Here is a 20,969-nt window from a genome sequence, read left to right as displayed (position 1 = left end):
CCCGTCCGTCTCTCGGGGTGCGTCTCGGGACCTCCCCACCATCGTCGCTGTCGGGGTCACCTTCTTGCCCTTGTCATCGTCCCCAGCAGAGCCACGCCTGCTCCGTGGCCGGTGTCCCTGTGACCCACCCCCTGGATGTGGCCATCGATGTCCCCAGTCTCCCCCGTGACCTCATGTACTCATTGTGTTGCCACTCTTGCCCTGCTTCCCATCCTGGGGGGCTGCCCCTCTGGGCTCCCAGGGAACCCTCTGGTGGTTGGTTGGGGGCCTCTTGGCTCACCAGCCTGGCCGTGGCAGGCTGCACCCCCCTCCCCCCATGCAGCTCTTTGGTCCGGGGGCCTGGTGGCAGCGGTCTCCTCCACCTTCCTCCTCCCTGGCCCGTAGGGGCAGAGGCTGTGGCGTCCAGGAGAAGCCCCGGGCAGGTGCTGATGGTGGGGCTGTGGGCAGAGGCCTCTGGCCCGGTTCTTCCCGCTCCCGTGGTTGTGCGTCCCCGACCTGCAGGGGGCAGTCCTGTGCCCCCAGCCTGTGCCCTGGGCTCCTGGTGGCCTGGGAGAACAGGAAGGGATGGGGGCCCCAGCCGCCCAGTGGCGATCATTCCCGATGAGCTGGACCGCCCAGCGGCCCCTGCCGCCACCGCCTCGTCCTCGTGCTCCTCCTCCTCCTCCTCTTCATCCCGCTGCCGCCTCTCCCCAGGCACCTGGGTCTCTGCCCTCACCAGTGCTGACCGACTCGTGTGGGGCTTGAGTATAACTTGCCAAAATCTTTATTCTTTCGATATTTGCAGATATGTGCCACTGTTTCCAACTTTTCATCAACAAAAAGGCCTTTCCAACTCCTTCCAAATTAGAAGACCAGGTGGTGACACACAGCACCTCTGGACATTCTCCCCTGTCGGGGCCGGAGGCGGGCCGGGCCCTGGGACTGCTCTCAGATGAGAAGCGGCCGCCGTGCTCCCCACTCCAGAGACCCACAGGAACCTTTGTAACTAACCCCCACCCCCAGGGAAGGCTAGGAACGCTGGAGCCCGCGGCTGGGGGCTGCCGGGGGACCAGGCCCAGCTGGACGCGTGCGCCAGGCTCGCTGCATGGAGAAGAAGGGAGCTCGGCCCCACGCCCGGCGCCAGGCCAGCGCAACAAGGCCCAGAGGGGCGGGGGCGTCCAAGCGCCCGGCCCGGCCCAGCCGCTCCTGGGGGGAGCTTTCCTGCCCCTCCCCCCTCTGCTCCTTCCTGCATGGACTTCTGCGTTCCTGCTCCGCTCCTCCGGACGCCACAGCCGCCGCCGCGCGCTTGCCTTTCCCCCCCTTGGCCTCCCCGTTTCCTAGGATCCGCGTTGGGGCGGGCTCTGCCCCAGGAGCCCGGCAGGGGCGCAGGGCCTCTTCTGGCCTCTCTCCTCTCTCTCTCCATCCACTGTGCCCCTCGGGCCTCGCCGACCGCGCTCGGTGCAACGTGCCGTGTGGTGTCTGTGCCGCAGACGGGCCACCGCCCACTCACTTCTGGACTTTGCTCTCCCTGGTTATCGTGCCCCGTGCGCCCCGCTCTCCCTCAGCCCCACCGTCCACCTCTCCTCGCCCCCTCCCTTCTCTTAAGCCCCAGCCCCCTGGGCTGCGTGCGGGCTCCTCGCGCCCTCGCTATTCCGTGTCCTTGCTCTCCTGTAAGGGGCGGGCCTGGCTCAGTGACCTGTGCTGCTCTGTATGGTGCCGTGTGTAAGAATAAACCCATTGGACTACTCGTGTCTCCGTTCCTTCCCGGTCCCGCCGCCCCGGCCCTGCCCCTGCTAGGGCCTGCCCAGGAGGAGGGAGGCGGGGAGGGCAGGGGAGTGCAGGTGGGCTGCTGTCCCCCGTGGGCCCTGGGCCCCCCGTAACACGCCTCTTCTTTTCTCTTGCAGTCTCGGAAGGGGGCTGACCTGGACCGGGAGAAGAAGGCCGCCGACTGCAAGGTGGACAGCATCGGGAGCGGCCGGGCCATCCCCATCAAACAGGTCAGCATTTCTTTCCCTGGTGGCCAGAGAGTGCTGGACATGAGGGACAAGGCTCAGGGAACATCGGACGATGGTCCTTTTGTTCCGGGCCCCTGGGGCATGTGGCCTGAATGTCTGGGAGGAGCTGCCGCCTGGGCTGGAGGCATCCCTTGGCTGCTCTGGCGGCTGTGGCAGCTCCTCCGCACGGCCACACGGGGGCAGCACAGAGCCGCCTGCCGTCCTCCTCGGCTCTCCTGCTGGGCGTTAGGAGTTGGGTGGCCCCCGCGGACCTGTCCCACTCCCCCACTCCCCACTCCGGGAAAAGGAACTCCCGGGAGAGCACCCTGAGGGGCACGCCGAGGGCAGCTCCCTGCCCGGGGCTCATCGGTGCCGTTTTCTCCGTGGGAGCCTCTGTTCCCTGCAAAAGCTGAGTTGAGCCGCCCCCTCCCGGCGCCTCCTTTCCGAGTCTCTGCCTGGCAGGGCTGGGCCTCCGGGAGCTTGGAGCTTCCCAGAACCCCCGAGTGGGTCCAGGGTCTGGAAAAAGACCTTGAACACAGTAGGGCGTCCTTGTGCGGAGATGGTGGTGTGTGGGGCAGGGCTGTGGATGGTCAAGGTTTGGCCCTCCAGGCCGGGCCTTCTGGGGGCCGTGGGCAGTCTGACGGAATTCCTCTGTTCATGTGGGGTTCTGACCCACGGTGAAGGTCCGTTCAGAACGGAGAGCCCAGAGAGGGTGTCCGGTCCCGGAGGGCGGGTGGTGAACTACCTGTCGCTCCAGGCCCTGTGTCCCTGCTTCCGTCCGGCCCTGGGACGTCTACATACAGGGCCTGGCAGGCGCAGCTCCGGCAGGATCACCTGGGGAGGCCGGGGCAGTGCCCAGCCTCCTCGCCGGTCTCTGTGCGTCTGGGTGCAGCATCGGACCCCACAGACCTGTGGATGGTGTGACTGCCTGTCTCCGGGTGGTGCAGACCCAGTGCCTCACGCAGGCCGGACACTCTCTGCTTGGGGCGCGAGTGCTCTCGGAACCGGATGCACGCAGGACCATGTAATGCGTGAACGAACGCTACTTCCAGGGTGCTTAGTTTGAGATAAGGGTAGCCCCGGATGTCTCCTTCCTGTTTGGGGTACAGGCTAATTTGTCAGTTCCCTGAATCCCCCACATGGAGGGCAGGGGGAGCTGAGGGATGGGGTGGAGCCCTGTGAACTTGCACCTGGGCTCTGGCCCCCCACCCCAGGCCGGCTGGGTCGCCTGGCTGGTTCAGGCCACTAAAGCTCAAGGACCCCCTAGTAGGGGCGGACCCTTCGGGGGGTGGGAGGTGGGGGGGTGGGGGAAGCAACCTGAGGTGCTCTTGAGCCACAGCAGGGGTCCTGGTGTGGGGGTGGGGACCGTCCACACTCTGGTTTTCACAGCCCCTTGGCCCTTCCTGGTGCTTCCCCCCAACCTCCAGCTGCCCAGGGCCCACGTGGCCCCCTTCCCGCCCTCGTGTCCCGGTCTCCCCAGCCCGTTCCTTCCCCTCCCCCCCACTCCTGCTGGGAGTGGAGATTGCATTTCAGTTGCCATTTGCATTCCCAATCAATCCGGACTCCGCAATTAAGCCGGCTGGCGGAGCTGGAGCTGGGAGGGAGGCGGCGGCGGAACGGGTCCTCTGGGGGCTGTCGCCTCCGCACCGCTCCCATTCTGCCCCAGATTGCTTCCTGCTCCGCCGTGCGCAGCCGGCCGGCCAGGGAGGGGAGCAGGAACCCCCCGTAGCTCGTCTCCCTCCTTGGAAGGCCGGGTGTGCAGGAATGGGAAGCAGGCCTGGCAGCCGGGCCTTTAATGCTCGTTCCGCGTCCCGGCGCGCGGGTGGGCAGGTGCGAGGCAGGTGAGAGGCGGGCCGGGGAGGGGGCGCTGCGAGTGGGCGGCGGGTCCAGTCCCTGGCCAGCTGCGCTCGCTTTCCTCCTGCCAGTCCTCCCACGCCCCCGCGGACAGCGCACTTGCTGAGCTCATTAGCACCCGGCCTGGGCGAAGGAGGGGCCGGAGCGCGGGAGTGCTGGGTAGGAGAGGGTTCCCTCCCAGCAAGAACCCCCGCACCCCCCAGCCCGGCATCCTGATCCCGATTCTGTGTCTGAAAGAGGGAGGAGGTCGGTTCTCCCTACCCTCCGGGGAAACTGAGGCCGAGGCAGTCAACGTGACTTGTCTGATATTGAGGGCTAGCTGGGGGCAGACACGGGAGCAGAGCCTGGCTTCCCTCTCCCATGACCCAGAGCTGGGAGGGACCCAGGAGGGAAGGGCTTCAATGTGAGGCAGATGAAGGGTCCAGTGAAGGAAGGCAGGGCTCCAGTGGGAAGGATGTGAGAACAGAGGCTCGAGCAGAATCCCCCGCTGAAGGCCGGGGGTGTGGAAGGGAGGCAGAAGAGGAGCAGCTGAGCTGTGGCCGTGGCCCTCCCAGCCGTGGCCCTCCAGCCCTCCCGGAGGCCCCAGGCGGAGGCTGGCGGCTGCCTTCTCCAGAATGTGGCCCTCGGTCCCGAGGGGTGTGGTCTGCAGGCAGGGCGGAAGGAGCAGCTGTACTCGTGTCTCATTTCTGGCCAGGGAGGGGGTGGATGCCATGCCCAGAAGCAGGTCACTGAGGCTCCTTTGCAGACCACAGGGCAGGGGTCCGACTGCCTTCGGGAATATTCTACCCATACGGTCTAGTGAAGGTCCCATCGATACCACTTTGTTCAGTTGCTTCTTATGAGGACGGGGTCTCTCCCACGGAGCGGGACCAAGACGTAGAGTGTGTCCTCGAGTGATCCAGAACTCCCAGCTCGATATCCTGTGGCCGCACCTCCCATGACGGCATCTGTCTTTTGAGGGCGATGGAGAGGAGGGAGTGGTAGCAAGATCGGAAACATCTGCTGAGGCGGGAGACTGTCGCCCCTTCGGGGTTCCCACGGGGCAGATCAGGCAGGAGGGCCTGGTGGCCCCTTGGCGCACCTGCTCCGTTCAGGACCAATCCTTCTCTTCGGAAGTGTGAGAGATTGGGGGTTTATCCCGCAGCCTGGGGCCCAGGACCCTAGCCGATGCTGTTTCCTCACACTCGAGTCCCTCGATCTCTGTTTTTTCTTCCTTGTCTTAGAACCACGCCTCCGTCTCTCAAGGAGGAGCTGGTACAGAGTCACACCTTCGAGCCCCCCCTTTTTGGTGCCCGCTGGGGTGGACTCCGGGTGCTTCCCCTGCTCTCCTAGCCTCTGCTGGCCCTGATGCCTCCCCGCTTGAGACCCTTTTGTGGGGCTCTCCCCTCGGGGGCGTTCTGTCTGGTCGCTGCCCTCTGGCTTCCCCGGCGCACCTCCAGAGACATTTCTTGGGCGTCTGCTGTGTCCGGGGCCTGGTCACGGTGCTGAGGGCGTGTCTGTGAACAGGACACACGGACAGCCTCGCTCCCGCGGGGCCCGTGTTCGTCCCACCGCTCCTGTCCCCGCAACACTGAGTCTCATGGGCTCGCCCAGAGAGTCCCGTTCTGGGCTCAGTGGCTGGGGCTCGCACTGCGGTGTCTGGGGCATTCTAGGGATTTCTGCCCTGTTCACCCTGGAGACATACGGCTGGAGCGGCACTGCCCTCCAGGTGCTGGCCTGGCCCCAGGCCTTTGGGGAGATGGGGTCGGTGGGGGGAGGTCCATGGGCCGGTTGGAGGTAGCCACCGGCTCCTGTCCTCATAGTCTCTCCCCTCTGACAAGGACAGGAGGTGGAGGATGTGTCACAGTGATCTTGTGTCACTGTGCGCTTCCTGGGGCCTGTCACGTGTGGGGCTGGCGCTGGCCCTGACCCGGCCTCTGTCCTCAGGGCGTGCTGCTGAAGCGAAGCGGCAAATCCCTGAACAAGGAGTGGAAGAAGAAGTACGTGACGCTCTGCGACAACGGGCTGCTTACCTACCACCCCAGCCTGCACGTGAGTCTGCGGGGGGGGCCCTGCGGGGAGCTGGGTGGCCCGGGGGGAGGGGGCGGAGTCTAGGCCTCAGTGAGGGGAGCCTAGCGGGGAGCAGGCCTCAGTGAGTTCGGGGGCACTTGCCCTTCAGAAAGGACTGCACTGGGGTGGCTCGGGAGCCTCACAGACCCCGAGACGCCAGCCCGGGCCGAGCACTTAGCCACGAAGCCGGCGTGGTGGCGGAGCCCTTCGGAGAGAGCACAGCCCCCGGGAGCGGCTGCCTCGGCAGCCCACGTGCTCCTTGTTCAGAGAGCTGGGCTGGGCCCGTTTCCATGGAATTGGTGAAGTTGGGGTGCCGGTGGTTGTCAGCCAGTTGTCTTAGGGGAGCCACATCAGCAGGGGGATCCCTGGGTTCCTAGGCCCTGGGGTGACCATTAAGCCGGGGCTGCCGGGAAGGGCACGGGTCATCTGGGGAAGGGGAGCCCCGGACTGGTGGTGGTGGTGGGTGGAGGGGTCTGGAGGGTGTTGGCCTCTGCCGTGGCAGGGTGTCGGGGTGCGGCAATGGCGGAGTGGCCCCGTGATGGCTCCCCTACCCTTCCCGCCTCCCCCCTCCCCTCGCTGCGTGGCTCCCGCACACAGCTGTCACCGGAATCCATCTCTGTCACCGCCCCACTGTGGGGCTAATGAGTTCTCCTCCGAAGCCCCTCCGGCACAGCACGTGGGCTGGCCCCACCCCCGGCCCGGAAGCTCAGGACCTGCCTCAGAGGGCCCCTGGTCCGTCTCTGAATCTGCACGAGGTGTCAGGCCCGACCCAGGGGGTCCTGGGGTCCCTGGTGCCAGCCCTAACTGGGGCCGAGAAGATGCACCGAGGCCGGGCCTGGGGGGAGCTGGTGGGCAGTCCCCTTCCGGTCAGGACGGAGCCCAGCCTTACCCTCCTGGGCTTCTCCCTGTCTGACTCCTTGAGCGCTGGTCCTTCTCCCCCTTAACTCAGGGGCCAAAGGCTGCTGGCCCGACTTGGGCGGCTGCCTCGTGCACAGACCTGGTCCTGTGGCTGAGTCCGTGAAAGGCAGCGAGGCATAGGTGTCTTAGGAAGTCCCGGGGCCTCCCGCAGGCTCTGGCCTCTGTCCCGGAGTGGTGGCAGAGCTACCGCGCCCCAGCCGAGAGCAGCCACTGTGCCTGTTCGTAGGCCAGCCTCGTGCCTCCTAACTCCCAGCCAGTCGTACTTGTCCGCCCCCCCCCCCCCCCGCCCCCCTGGCCGGCGGGGCTGGGAGCGAGCCTAGGGAAGCAGCCCAGCTTCCCCCCGCTGTGCTGGGGTAGCCTTGGCTTTCCCCCTTCGCTGCCTCCGTCCCCGTTCTGTCTGCTCTGTGCTGCTCAAGTTGGGCCACGTCCCTTCTGCTTGTCCCCATGTCCCAGGTGTTGGAGGAGGCCCAGTGTGGAGCAGAGGGATAGGAAAGAGGTCTTGGGACGTGGAGGAAAGCGTTGGGTGCTTGTGTTTGGCTTGGGTTTGGGAAGGGAAGGGAATGCTTTTACGCCCAGCAGTTGAGCGAGCAGAACCGCGACCGCCTGGATCACCCTGCCTCTGGCTGAGCTGGTACCTGGGCCTGTGACTTTGCCGCAAAGCGCCATGCAGGTTTTTCTGTGCTACACCCAGAGTGCCCCTCTTCGGGGCTGGCTGAGAAGGTGGCTGGAGGGTTCACACCATCCAGGCAAGTGTTGCCTAGACTGTTGATGAGGAGGACGGAGGGCACTGACGGGCTGCCTGCCTGGGCCGCTCGGAGGAGCTCAGATGCCCTTCCGGCGTGTTGGACTGGGTGCGGCTGGGTGCGTGCAGGGGCCCGGCACGGAGTCCAGGTGCCGTGGGCTTCCAGGCCCGTCCTTGCTTTCCTGCAAGGTGAGTCTTAAGAGGCAGGTGGCTCTGCTGCCCACCCCCTGACCCAGCCAGGCCCCCTCTTGTCTGGGCCACGGGGCCTCAGGAATAGGTTGAGGGAAAGGCTGGGCTGCGGGCACAGGCGCTCCGTCTGCTCTTCACTGGCTGCCCGTCGGCTCTGGCATCAAAATGTAGGTCCTCCTGCACACGAGAGGCCAGGAGGCGCTGGCTCACGCGGAGAGCGGCAGCCCTGCCCCGTGGATGCTTCTCTTCCCGTCCGCGACACACAGGTCAGGTGGGAGAGGTGTGGGGACGGCGAAAGTAGGCGCGAAGGCCGCACGGGGGTCGTCCCGTGCCACCGCGTGAACAGGGTCAAGTCCGTGCTAGCGAAGGCCTCCCGCGCCGTCTGCCCCTCGCTTCCTGACCTCCTCCCTTGGTGGCTGCCCTTTCCCAAGCGGCGCGGGCTTCTTGGTCCACGGCTGCAAGCGGGCACCCCCCGGCCGGCTTCCCAGGAGGTTCCCTCCACGGGGGAGCTGTGCGGAGGAGGGGCCGTGCGGGCCCCCCAGAGGTGCACACGCCCCTCGCGGCCTTGTCTGCTGCCATCACGGCCCAGGGGTGACTCACCTTCTGCCGGAGGAAGGGCTGCCGGGCCGGCCTCGAGCCTCACGCCCCATCCTCGCCTGGCCCGAGAGAGCCCGCCACGGCCTCCCCCATTTGCAGCCCGCGGAGCCATTCACACAATCACCTTCTGTTAATTCTATCTGCAACATCAATTAAATTGTTTGTAGAAACTAATTGAATGTGGCTTAATCACACATCTTAATAGCTTTCCACGCTCTGAACTCGTTGTTAATTCCAGTAATAAAACGAGATGAGAACGCTGGCTGGGTAATTAGCGAGGAGGCTGGGGAAGAAATTGCTGTTTGATGGTGGGTAATAAAGGCAGCCGCGGTGACCGCTCTCCTGAGCCGCCGCCGCCGCCGCCGCGCTCCCTGTTCTGCTGACGGAGGGAAACGCCGTCACGCTGCCCCCGCTGTCCCCGTCCCTGCTACCGCTCCGCGCGCTCCGTGCGGGGACGCTGTCCCCGGGTCGGGTGCTGGCTCCCAGCCTGGGGCTGGAGCCGGGCATGGGGCCCAAGGGTCCCGGCCCGCAGTGCCATGAGCGCCGTCTGTCCGTCCGCTGTGGTCCGGCTGCTCCCGGGGACCAGGCCCCTCACGGCCGCCGCTGACTGGTGTTCCTGGTGCGGGGTCGGCGTCTGGCCATGTCCCGACACAGGCATCCCCAGGCCGTCTCGGGGACTGTTGCCGCGGCCGTGACCTCCTTGTGAACTAGAGCGGCCCAAGCCCCTCCCCCAGGAGAGGGACTGCAGCTGTGCCTTCGGCCCAGCCAGCTGTTGACAGTCGTCTGGAACAGCGGATCCAAGATGTGACCGTGTGCAGGGACCCGGGCCGGGTGCGTGCCAAAGCCGGGTCAGTGGGACGTGGGGCCCGAGCCTGTGAGGCGGCCTCATGCTGGACGCCGGGCCCAGAGCAGGACCCCAGGGGCCCTGCAGTGCCTGGGCAGGGGGGCTGAGTTTGCTGGGGACAGGCAGCTAGAGGGGACACAGGGCGGGGGCAGGAAAGGACCTCCTGGGTTTCTTTCCTTCCCCGGCACCAGGGCACGGAGGCTTCGCACAGGGCCAGAACCCTGACAGCAGGGTACAGTTTGGGGGGGCTCATCACGGGAGTCCGTCCACGGGTGGAGACTGCTCCCCCGGCCCCCTGAGCCCAAGGCTGGGCCTGGCACCTTCTATGCACAGACGCAGCCCCGAGCTGCGTGGGAGGGAGCTCCTCCGTGCGCCCGCCGCGGGGGGTCACTCTCCTCGGGGCCCGACTAGGTCCCTCTGTCCTGAAGGGCATCTCCGGGCCTGGCCAGTCCTCACTGCAGCTGGCTGGGGCCCAGGAGATCACTGCACTCCCGTCCCCACGGCCCTCCCACGGGTCCCCTCCCCCGATGACCCGCCTCGGAGGTGAACCTGGCATGGGGTGCCACTTCCTTGTTCTTGTTTCTCTTCCTGGCCGGACACTTGCACCTTCTCATGGTTCCTTGGTGCCGGGTGACCCCTTTCTACTGGATGTTCTCTTGGTCCCTGCTCGGCCCCTGCCCTTGCCTTGCTTCCCAAACGGCAGCGCTCTCCACCTGCGCTGTCAAGTCGAGGACGCCGTCCCTTCCCCCGAAGCCAAGGGGTGAGGAGGTGGGAAGGCTGCTGGGCGACAGGAGGTCTGATGGGCGCGCTAGACGGACCCCCGGACCGGGTCCGCGGGGAGCTGAGGGCAGGTCCTGACGGAGGAGAGCAGATCAGGGTCTGAACCGGGGAGCTCCGGAGATCAGTGGACACCTCCCACCCGGATTCTGCTCTCCGGAAGGGATTTTGGCCACATTTTATCTGGGACGTGAGCTGGGAAGGTACTAGAAACAGGGAAATGGGAGATGGGAGTCTGCCATCGGGCAAGGAGACCGCAGCAGCTGTGGGGAGAGCTCAGGCCCTGGCCAGGCTCGGGGTTAGAGCAGGAAGCTGACGGGCCGGGCTCTGCTTGGTGGCCCCACGTGGCCGCTCCACCATGGGCCTCGCAGGCCATGTCCAGATGGCAGGAATGGTGGGGGCCTAAGGCGCCAAGTGGCTCCCACCCTCTGGGGCCCTCGGGGGGCTGACTGAGTGCCTGGGCCTGGGACATCTGCCTTCAGTGCGCAGCCCTGGGAGTCCACAGAGCCTGTTCTTGAGTCGCTTCTCCCACCTTCTGACGGTGTCACCTCGGGCAGGTTAGCCTTTGTCAGCCTCGGTTCCTTCAGCTGTAAAGTAGCCCTGGTCACCTCTGCCAGGAGGGTCACGTGAGGGGCGGTGTGCCCCTGTGGGCATGAATGCCCAGCCCTGTGAATGGGCAGGGGCTGGGGGGGGGGCATGATGATACCGGCTGCTGTTACTGTGCTCATCAGGCGCCCCACTGGCGTCTGTGGAACCGGGGACCTGTCTCTGTGCTCCGAAGGTTTCTTTTTAATTGTTCAAGGGATGCTTATCGTCGGGCACTGTTGTCAGGAAGTGAGGGCTGTTCTAGGCTTTGCGGTTCCCTGCCCTCAGCTCTGGGGTCCAGGCCTTTCTCTCTGCCCTGCTCCTGCGCCCTGCTGCCTGCGTCCCCCTAGAGCTGCCCTGGGTCCCCAGTACCCTGGGTGTCGCCCAGACCTGGACATCCTCCGTAGGCTTCACTGTCCTGCTTTCTAAACCTCGGGCCTCCCCTCCCCTCCCCTTCCCTGCAGCACCGGGGAATGGGGGGGATGTGTGAGCTGGCGGGTGAGCGCCGGAGACGAGGAGCGGCGCTAACACGTGTTCGTCTGTCTGCGTGGCCCCTAGGATTACATGCAGAACATCCACGGCAAAGAGATCGACCTGCTGCGGACCACAGTGAAAGTGCCAGGAAAGCGCCTGCCCCGCGCCACCCCTGCCACGGCCCCAGGCACCAGCCCGAGGGCCAACGGCCTGGCCTCGGAGCGCAGCACCTCGCAGCTGGGCGGGGGCACAGGTGAGGGGCTGCTGCGGGCAGGGGTGGGGGCGCCCGGAGAGCGAGGCCGCTTTGCTCGGCGAGATCGGGGAGGGCGGCTGTGGAGGCCCGAGGAGGTGGGCGCTGTGGGGCTTCCCTCTGTCCCAGCCAGCCTGGGTGCTCGGGGCTCCCGGTGTGCTCGTCCCCCCGAGTCCTGCTCAGCCAGATGCGTTTGCCCGGGCGCTGGCCTCTTGGGACCAGGTTGAGGGAGCGGCCGGCACGGGGCCGGGCAGGCGGTGTGGAGATCGGGATGGGGCCAGACAGCCTCGTGCTGCCGGGGGCCGTCTGCGGTCCTGGCACTGTTTCTCCTCAGCGGGAACCAACCGGGGCGGGTGGCGGTGGGCGTGGGGTCTCGCATGCGGAGCAGCATCGCAGCCCGGCGTGCGCAGGGGGGCAGCGGGGGGGTGGACGCGGCCAGGGCTCCCTGGAGCTCACCTGGCGAGCACGCTGGGGTCTGCAGCGAGAGGTCGGGTCTCCGCTCAGAGAGGACTGAGCTTCGGGAGAAGCTGGAGGCCAGGCGGACTCTGCCACGCTTCTGGCGGGGTCGGGAGAAGAGCTAGAGGCCCAGAGACTCGGAACTCACGGTGTGGCAGCTCTTCCTTGAGCGCCGCTTACCTTTCTAGATGCCGCTGTGAGTTTGGGTGAATGATGCTTAGGGGTCTTTCTGTCCCCAGCTCTGCCTGCCTCGCTAGGCCCCTGGGGCTCCTAAGCCACTGTCCCTCCCCAGTCCCCAGGCCCCAGATCTGCCTTGGCATTTCCAAGACTTCACTCTCCCTCTGCTGTCCCAGGTGACTGGACCCCCTTTTGCGCCCAGAAACAGCTGCTTACGACACTGTCCTGCCCTCCCAGGGGCTGCCAGCGCGTCCCTGCCCCAGGGTGCTCTGCTCATCAAAGTCCTAGGCCACTAGGGACATTCAGTTGATGGGAGCTGGGTGCTAAGTCTGGAGTGGATGGAACAGGCCCTCTCAAAAGGCTGGTAGGACCCACACTGCACAACTCTGGGTCCAGAGAAGAAGGCCAGACGGTGGCCTCCTTGTCGGAGGCACAGGGACACCTGGCTCCCTGGCCCGTGGCCTGTGTTCGGCTCCGCTGGGCAGTCGGGGGTCACAGGGAGGGGCGGGGTGCCGTTGGCTGATGGACACGTGTGCCAGAGCTGCTCTAGGTCAGGCTCCTTTTGCTCCGTGAAGCTGCGATGCTCCGCCCCATTCGATGGATGAGGAAACAGGCTCAGCGAGGCTCAGTAACTTGTCTGTAGAATTCCGCAGTCAGTGGTAGAGCTGGGGTTTGGACCGGAGTGTGCCTGACTTGAAAAGCCATGTTTTACCCTCTAAGCCACCCCGAGCTCGTAGAGAAGCCCGTGAACCGTGCAGAGGGAGAGCTCCAATGGACTAAGGGAAGGAAGAAAGCTAGTGAGAAAAGCACCCCCTCTTTGTGGGGCAGGCAGTGGGGGGCACTGCTGAGAGCCTCCCATGGGGGTGCACTGGGGCAGGTGGGGGGGGGGTCCAGTGGTAAGAACTGTCGCCCCAGGCAGTCCTCAGGGCTCTGCGCGGAGGGCTATGTCTGGGCTGCTGGGAGGTCACGGGCGAGCAAGGGCAGGGCCAGGGCCCTGAGCTCTCCCGGAGCTGCACCCACAGGTGCACAGTGAGAGGCAGCCTCTGATCTGGCTTGGTGCGTTCGTATCCCACGGAGGAAGAAGATATCCGTACTCTGAAGCCGGGGGTGGCGGGGAGCCTTGCCTGGAAGTCAGGTAGCAAGACTGGGCTGTTTCCCCAAAGGGAGGGACACAGTAAGACACTCTGTCCTGTCGCAGTCCTGGACCCTTTGAGCCTTCCCCTGGGGGGCAGAAGTGCACACGAAGAGACCCACGGTGCCCTCACCCGCAGGACGACCAGCACCCACGGACACACGCCAGCCTCCCCCGAGCCCGTGTCCCCTCCACCACACACGCCAGCACCGACCTCATGCACACTCACACATGTCTCCCGCTCACCGGGCGATGTTAACATCTCATTATCTTTGTTACTGTAATTACATTATCCGCTGCTTTATGCAGAATTATCCTCCGAGGACTAATTGATGGCTCCATGTTTAATTCATTAATCATTAGCATCAAATTCGACAATTACAGTGCACACTGATTGTGGGATTGCAGGCGTAATGAGGGAAGAATTAACAAAGAAAAGGGAAAGCACTTTCCCTCCCTCGGGGTTTTGAGTTGGGGGGCTTGGGGAGGAAGTGGGGCCTGGGGTGGCTTTGGGTGGGGCTCGGGAGGAGGCAGGGAGAAGATTTGGAGCCCAGGAGGGGACGGATGCAGGACCGGGGGCAGGAGCAAGGTCTCTGAGAAGTTTGGACCGGCGTCTGCCTCTCTGGAAGGGCTCCTGCCAGGGAGCCGAGGGGCCCCTGAGGGAGGCTGAGCTGGCAGGGACCCGGGAGGCCGGAGTGCCAGGGAGGCGGGGTTCCGGAGAGGGAGCTCAGCGCGCTGCCTGGAGGGGACTGGAAATGGGGTCGGCTGGAGGGCGGCGTGGGCACCTCGCGTGTGCTCGGGAGCACTCACTGTGGGTCTGGTCCTGCCTGGGGTGTTAGGACGAGCACAACAGAAATCCAAAACCCGCCTTCCCCCTCTCCGCATCGCATGGTCCCCGGAGCATTAGGGATGTCCGGCCTGTTTCTTTACCTTCTAGTGGCTTCCGCCCAGGGCTTCCATTCTTAGACTTCCAGAAACCCCACCGGTGTCCTCCCGGCACTGGTTTGAGGCTGAGTGTGCCGCCTGCTCTCGCGCACTTCGTCCCGCTCCAGGCCCTGTCTCTGCCTCCTTACTAACCTCGGCCCCTGGCCTGCTCTCCTGCCTTGCGTTCCGAGGTGTGACACCTCGCTTATGGCCCCCCCGGCCCCCCGTCCTCAGACTCCCCACCACCGCCGCCTTCGGGCCTCGGTCTCCGTCCGTGGTCCTTATGTGGACTGAGGGGAGAGGGCAGTGGAGGTCCTCGAATTGTCGTGGGCTCCGAGGCCCCGTGGCTCTCCCTTGGGCTCCCTGCAGGGACTGGGTGCTGAGGGAGGCGGGACAGCTCGGAGGGCACAGGGGACCCTGCCGGCCCGGGGCCTCGGCGCTCCTGGAGCCTTTGGTTCCCCTTGGCTCTGCCATTCTTCCCTGATGGGAAACGAAAGATTAATTTTCTCCAGCCCAACAGGATAATTACTAATACTAATTAGACATAATTACTTGAATCTGATACACTTATTTCTCGTCAGAATGGCATCAAAGCTGAGGCAGAGCTTTGGCATATGCGGACTAGAACGTGGGGTGCAGGGGCCTGGTCCGGAGGCAGGGGGGGGCTGGGGGCAATGGCCAGACAAGGAGCACCACGGAGAGGGGGTCAGCGCCACGTGCCCCCTTCTCTCGGCTCCCAGGAAGGGGACGGAGGTGGCGAGGGGTGTGAGATGCGAGACCAGCTGCCTCCTGAGGTGTCAGGGACCCCAGGCGAGGCCTCTTGGTCTCCAGTAAGCCTGGCCCAGTACTGGTAAAGCCCTCATTTGGGGTCAGTATTCTGCCAGAACTTCCTGAGTTCTGCCTGCAGCGTTACTTTCAGGAAGGTCTGTGTACCCCTCCGCAGCCTCCCTTCCCAGTCTGACCCTCCCCCCTCCCCCCACCCCGCCCCCAGGTGCCCCCTACTCGGCCAGCAACCCGGCCTGGGCTGGCCCTCGCCCTGAGGGGCTGCACCAGCGCTCCTGCTCCGTGTCCAGCGCCGACCAGTGGAGTGATGCCCTGCCCCCAGGTACGCAGGCCCCGCACACAACACAGGAGGGCAGGCTGGCCGTGTGGGGTTGGAGCCCAGGCCAAGGGGAGGGCCCCTGCCAGAGCTTGTCGCAGGGGGCCGCAGGCCCAAGGCGCGGCTCTGAGACACGGACTCCAGCCCCCATCTCTTCTCCAGCGGCCCAGGCCAGCTTCCTGCCCCTTTACCCCTTCGCTGGCCCTGGGCCCTGCCAGCGGCCGGCCAGTGCCTGAGACCTTCCCTTCCCTCCGCAGCTTCTCTGCCCACCCGCGGCCGTCCCTAGGCAGCGCTGGTGGCGGCTGGTGGCGGCTCCCGCTTCCCCATCAGCCCCCTGCGCACCAGCTCATCAGCCTCACCGCGGGGGGGACAGGGAAGCGGCTGAGCGGGGAGGTCGGAGGCTGGGGGCTCGGAACACGTTTTGATGGCGGCAACCTGCCCGCCACGGAGAGGCGGCTTCCTGGATGATAGGGTCCGGGATCCAGAAAGGCAGTTTTCCTACCCGCGCCGCCTCCAGCAGGCGGGGGCCCGTCCCGTCCAGCGGGCCAGACTCTCCCTTCGCTCACCTTCCTCTGAACTTCCCTTGGCTTGTCTTACATTCCCTCCCGTTTCGTCCATTTTTGTTCCTTGCTCACACATCTCCACTCTTCCCTTCCCCCTATTTTTAATCCCTCTTTGGCGCACGTGGACACACACACACACACTGCCCCCCCGCAATCTTACTCCCATTGGTGTCCCTTGGCCCCTGTCCCCTCCCGGGCAGGTCCACTCCACCCCCTTCCCCCCTTCGCCTCCAGCTGGGCAGTAGGTGCCCGGCCAGGCCCGAGGCCCATAGACTCTTTTCCTGGACCTTCCCCGCCGCGTCCCCCTGGCAGAACTAACCCCAGTCTGAGCCCCGAGTGCAGGAAGGAAGGGGCGCTCGCAGCACAGGGCGGCAACCCACCTCCCGACCCAAGTCTGAGCCTCCTTGGGGCGAGTGACTGTGGAGCCCTTGAGAAGGGGAGCTGGGGGGCTTCCCAGCGTCACTGTCCTGACTGTGCGGGGCCTGGATAGGGCCCCTCTGTTGAGTCTGGAAGGAGGCAGGCAGGGAGGGAGGGAGCGTGTCTGCCTCTAATGAAGTTTGACATTTAGTGGTGAGCGCCGGGCGGGGTGTGGGAGACGGGAGCTTGATTAGCGCGCTCTAATTGACAGTAATTAGGCAGCTCCCTGATTGTTTCTAATTCTGCTATTAATTGTGAGGAGCGGGGAGTGTGATTGAGGATAAATTTGGTGCGGAGCTGCTGGGGCTTCAGCTCCCTGTGAGTTCCCTGGGCCGCCTGCCGCCCCTCCGGGCTGCGGAGCTCTAGCCAGCCATTCCTCCTCGCCTTCATCCTGCCCTGCCCGAGTTCCCCACACTCCCCTCTCTCCCCTCTCCTCCTCCTCTGGGCTGGGGAAGCTCAGGGGTTGGTTGGGACTGGCCTGGCCTGGCAGACCCCTCCCTCGGGAGCTGGGGGTGGGGGGGGCGCTCCCAGTGGCACTAGGCAGGTCACATGCTCTGCCCCCCACCCTCCCCTCTTCCCACACTTCTCCAACTCTCCCCTCCCCAGCCAGTGGCCCAGCTGAGGTGCTCAGTTCCAGCCCCAAGCTGGAGCCTCCCCCATCTCCCCACTCCAACCGGAAGAAGCACCGGCGGAAAAAGAGCACCGGGACCCCCCGACCAGACGGCCCCAGCAGTGCTGCTGAAGGTTAGGGGGACCTACAGGGAAGCCGGGGCACAGGAGGCGGGCTGTGGGACTTGGGGATAGCACTCTCAGAGCAACCCCATTTTCTCCGTTCTAAGAGCGAGTGCTGTGTGTAAGTAACCGTAACTATAGTTCCACTTCTTTTGGTCATCCGGACTTGGTATCTTAGAAAAGCTCCTCCTTCTGCCTAACTAAAACCCTTTCTGCTAAAACGTGAACCTTTTAATCCTTGGAGAAGGTGAAAGACAGCAGGTGGCTACTCCAGTAACTCTTCCAGACTTGCGGGCAGGACCCGTGTTTCCTGTGGCTCTTGTATCACCCACTGAGCTTGATGAGTGCTGGGTATACAATAGGTGCTTAATACGTGTGTAGGAGCTGGCTAAGTCTCTCCTGACTGGTCTTCAGGTTAAGGAATTCCAGCTCCTCAAGGCGTTTCTCGTAATCTGGTGTTAATCATAGCACTCCTCTGATTTTCTCCAAAGTCTCTTCAAAATGTTCCTCTTCTCCATGGTTGGAGTCTTTCCGCTCCCACCTAAGTCTAAGCTAGACCGATGCGCAGTGTCTCACTTCTCCGATTGCCAGGGCAGGGGTGTGGGCCGGAGGGTGGAGATGGCCTCCGTGGGGAAGAGCTACCTCTCCGGCCTACCTGTGGGAGAGTGATGCTTAGCGGTCCTGGCCGGAGCCCAGCTGCACCAGGGAACCGGGCCCCCCACACGGGGCGGCGATTCTGTGGTTCAGAGGCTGTGTGGAGAGCAGGGTGATGTGGGCTGGTGGAGCCCGGGGAAGGAAGGGGCATCAGCGTCCTTCTAGGAGACAGTTCCTGTCGAGGGTGCCCTGAGAGCAGGAGCCCAGCAGGAAGACTCCCAGGGACAGTGTGTCCCTGGGTAGAACCTGGGACCCAGGCCTTTGGCTCTGGCTCCGCGTGCCTCCCCCCAGGCCCGAGTTCCCTCCGCAGCCCCCGGGACACATCCACACCGCTGGTTAGGAGCTGTTCAGCCACAGGGTGGTGGCCGTTGGTGTGGGGATTCGTGTGGCTCTGCTGGTCTAAGCGGAACGGAGCTTGGGGTCCCAGTGCAGCCCACCGTGCACATCACGGGCGCTGTCCTAAGGGCCCTGTCTGCTCACCCAGCCCAGCTCGTGGGGAGAACGTCTCCTCTCCCCATCCGCTTGTCCTTCCTGTCTGTGCCCGGGGAGTGGGGGAGGGGCCGCTCCCAGGAGCCCCACGCCCGACGCAGTCAGGAATATTGGGTTTAATGAGCTGCAAAATGAGGCGGCTGCAGCTGACGCGTACCGATGGTGCCCACGCCCGCCTCCCCCGCCCGCTCCCAGCATCGCCTCCTAGCACCCCGCCGCACCCTTCCTCAGACGCTCCCCGCTGCTTTCTCCAGGGAGCGTCCCGCTCCGAATTGCACACCCTCTCCGGCGGGGCAGGGGGGCGGAAGCCGCGCACCCCGCTTTGCCTCCCTGCAGTCGGGCTCCGCAGGTGGTCGGGCGCGGAGCGGGTGAGGGCCCCTGCGCACGGCTGCGAGTGGCCCCGGAGCGCGGCCTCGGGGCCGGGATGCCGGGAGAGGAGACCCTGGGGGGGCGGAGCCGTGGTGGCGGCCGTGGCAGTGGGGCGCCCTGCCCTGACGGCGGCGATCACCCCCGTCTCCCACAGAGGCCGAGGAGTCGTTTGAGTTCGTGGTGGTGTCCCTCACCGGGCAGACGTGGCACTTCGAGGCCTCGACGGCAGAGGAGCGGGAGCTGTGGGTCCAGAGCGTGCAGGCCCAGATCCTCGCCAGCTTGCAGGGCTGCCGCAGCGCCAAGGACAAGGTTGGCACGGAGGCCGCACAGGGGCGGGACCCCAGGCGGCCCCGTGACTGACCGGCCGCCCCTTGTCTCTCCCCTGGCGCAGACTCGACTGGGGAACCAGAACGCGGCCCTGGCTGTGCAGGCCGTGCGCACCGTGCGCGGCAACAGCTTCTGCATTGACTGCGATGCCCCCAGTGAGTGCGGAGGCCAGCAGGGCCGGGTCGGGTGGGCTTCGAGAACTGCGGCCCAGAGGCTTGTGGTCGGCCCTGAGAGAAGGGGGGCAGTCTTTCCTGGAGTCTCCGTCTGGCTGCCCGTGGACCTCACGATGCTTCCTGTCCTCCCCTAGATCCAGACTGGGCCAGCTTGAACCTGGGCGCCCTGATGTGCATTGAGTGCTCGGGGACCCACCGACACCTGGGGGCTCACCTCTCCCGGGTCCGCTCCCTGGACCTCGACGACTGGCCGCCCGAGCTGCTGGCTGTCATGACCGCGATGGGCAACGCCCTGGCCAACAGCGTCTGGGAGGGGGCCCTGGATGGCTATGCCAAGCCCGGGCCGGACGCCTGCAGGTGAGTGGCCAGGGGCACGGGTTGCTGGCAGAAAGGGCGGGGCGTTGGCGCCCCAGATCGGGGAGACAGGGCTGGCGTGGAGTGGCGACAGTCATGCTCTAAGGGTTAAAAGTGGCCGTTGCTCTGCTTGGCAGTTGGCCCCTTGGGGTGCCCCTCCCCCTCCCCGCCTGTCACTCAGGCTCCTCACAACAAGAGGCCCTTTCTGAGCCTTATCAGCAGGTCAGGGGCCAGCGGGAGGCGCATGCGCAGCGCCCTATCGCTGGTGGCGTGAAGGCCCGAGCCGGAGCCCGGAGATGGGGAGAATGGGTGGGAGATAGGCTGGTGCGTGGGCCCCGTGGAGGCCCCCCGCCCGCTTTGTTCCAGCAGGGCCAGATAAGCCGCCGGGGGAGCCCTGCCCGGAGTCCCGCTGCCCTCTCAGCCCCCCCAGGGGCCTCCCTTCAGTGTTCCTTCCTTTCAGCTCTTTCCACCCGCCCTGCACTCCCCCTGCGCGCCCTCCCGCCTCGGGCCTGTCTCTTCACTGCTCTGTCCTAGGCTTCCTCTGTTCCTTCCGATTTCCCCCTGGGGTGTCGCGTCGGTCCCCGAGCACCCCCCCAGCCCCCGCCCGTTGGCTCGGGCCCTTGCTCGGCTCACGCCCCGGTGGGCCTGCGTTGCAGAGAGGAGAAGGAGCGCTGGATTCGGGCCAAGTACGAACAGAAGCTCTTCCTGGCCCCGCTGCCGAGCTCGGACGTGCCGCTGGGCCAGCAGCTGCTCCGGGCCGTGGTGGAGGATGACCTGCGGCTGCTGGTGATGCTTCTGGCTCATGGGTCCAAGGAGGAGGTGAACGAGACGTACGGGGACGGCGACGGGCGGACGGCTCTCCATCTCTCCAGCGCCATGGCCAACGTCGTCTTCACGCAGCTGCTCATCTGGGTGAGTTGTGGGCTCCCCGCGGGCCTTTCCAGTCCCACCCTCGAGGGCTCCTCGGACCTGGCTGAGCTTTTCGCCCCGGCCCTCGGAAAGCCACCTCTCCTTCTTGCCCCAAGAACCCCCACCGTTCTTGCCACGTCACGCCGACTGTGACACTTTCTTCCGCAGTACGGGGTGGATGTGCGGAGCCGGGACGCCCGGGGCCTGACTCCGCTGGCTTACGCGCGTCGGGCCGGCAGCCAGGAGTGCGCAGACATCCTGATCCAGCACGGCTGTCCTGGGGAGGGCTGCGGCTTAGCACCTGCCCCCAACAGAGAGCCCGCCAACGGTACCAGCGCTTCTGCGGAGCTGCACCGAAGTCCTAGCCTTCTGTAAAGCCCGCAGGACTCCGTGGCCTGGGGCCCCGCCTCCCTCCAGGCGCTGAGGGAAGCCAAGGCAGAGACTGAGAAGCAGGGGCGCGCGGAAAGGAAGGAGAGGAGTCGAAGAGTCGGAGAAGAGCGCAGTGGGAGAGACAGAGGGACCAGAGGCGACATGTGCGACTCGAGCTGCCGCAGAGAGGGAGTGGAGCTACTCTAGCCCTCTACCCTACGGTGCCACTGCAAAGGGACGGGACCCTTTGGAGGTACCTGTGAGGAGAGGGGAGCAGGACCTCTCCCTCCTCCAGAGTCCTACCTTCCACTGCCAGCCCCCTAGAAGCCTTCATCCTAAAACGGAGCCTGGACGGACAGACAAGTCGGGGGGTGCTGGAGGAAAGAGGCGAGGAGGTGATCGGAGAGTCCCGTGTAAATGTGTACATTGGAGTATTTATGTTTGTGTACATATCTGGTGTGTGTGTGTGACGAGCCAGTAAACCAGACGTGTGTGGCCTTGTTTCCCCTCCTCTATCCACACCTTCCAGAAGAGCCCATCCGTTCAGCTCTGCCTGTTTCTGTGCTCCTGTCT

At 65.3% G+C, this 20,969-nt stretch overlaps 1 protein-coding gene across 4 annotated transcripts in view; it reads left to right on the top strand.

Annotated features, from left to right (window-relative positions):
• The window catches only part of AGAP3 (ArfGAP with GTPase domain, ankyrin repeat and PH domain 3), a 51,576-nt gene extending 30,684 nt beyond the window's left edge, over positions 1-20,892 (top strand). For 2 of the 4 annotated variants that reach the window (XM_059396099.1, XM_059396097.1), the window contains 10 exons: positions 1,884-1,976; positions 5,754-5,858; positions 11,087-11,255; positions 14,933-15,046; positions 16,627-16,764; positions 18,419-18,573; positions 18,656-18,746; positions 18,899-19,121; positions 19,775-20,030; positions 20,196-20,892. In XM_059396099.1, the coding sequence (XP_059252082.1) occupies positions 1,884-1,976; positions 5,754-5,858; positions 11,087-11,255; positions 14,933-15,046; positions 16,627-16,764; positions 18,419-18,573; positions 18,656-18,746; positions 18,899-19,121; positions 19,775-20,030; positions 20,196-20,402 (1,551 nt within the window). In that variant the 3' untranslated portion in view covers positions 20,403-20,892. Of the gene's footprint in view, positions 1-784; positions 1,725-1,883; positions 1,977-5,753; positions 5,859-11,086; positions 11,256-14,932; positions 15,047-16,626; positions 16,765-18,418; positions 18,574-18,655; positions 18,747-18,898; positions 19,122-19,774; positions 20,031-20,195 lie in introns of those variants that run through there. The other 2 variants (XM_059396100.1, XM_059396098.1) reach the window with 2 other exon arrangements.
• Positions 20,893-20,969: the final 77 nt, after the last annotated feature.

This window comes from Mustela nigripes, chromosome 4, assembly GCF_022355385.1.
Source record: "Mustela nigripes isolate SB6536 chromosome 4, MUSNIG.SB6536, whole genome shotgun sequence".
NCBI lineage: Eukaryota > Metazoa > Chordata > Mammalia > Carnivora > Mustelidae > Mustela > Mustela nigripes.
Note: the sequence above shows the minus strand (reverse complement) of the source record. Positions and strands in the feature narration are given on the sequence as shown.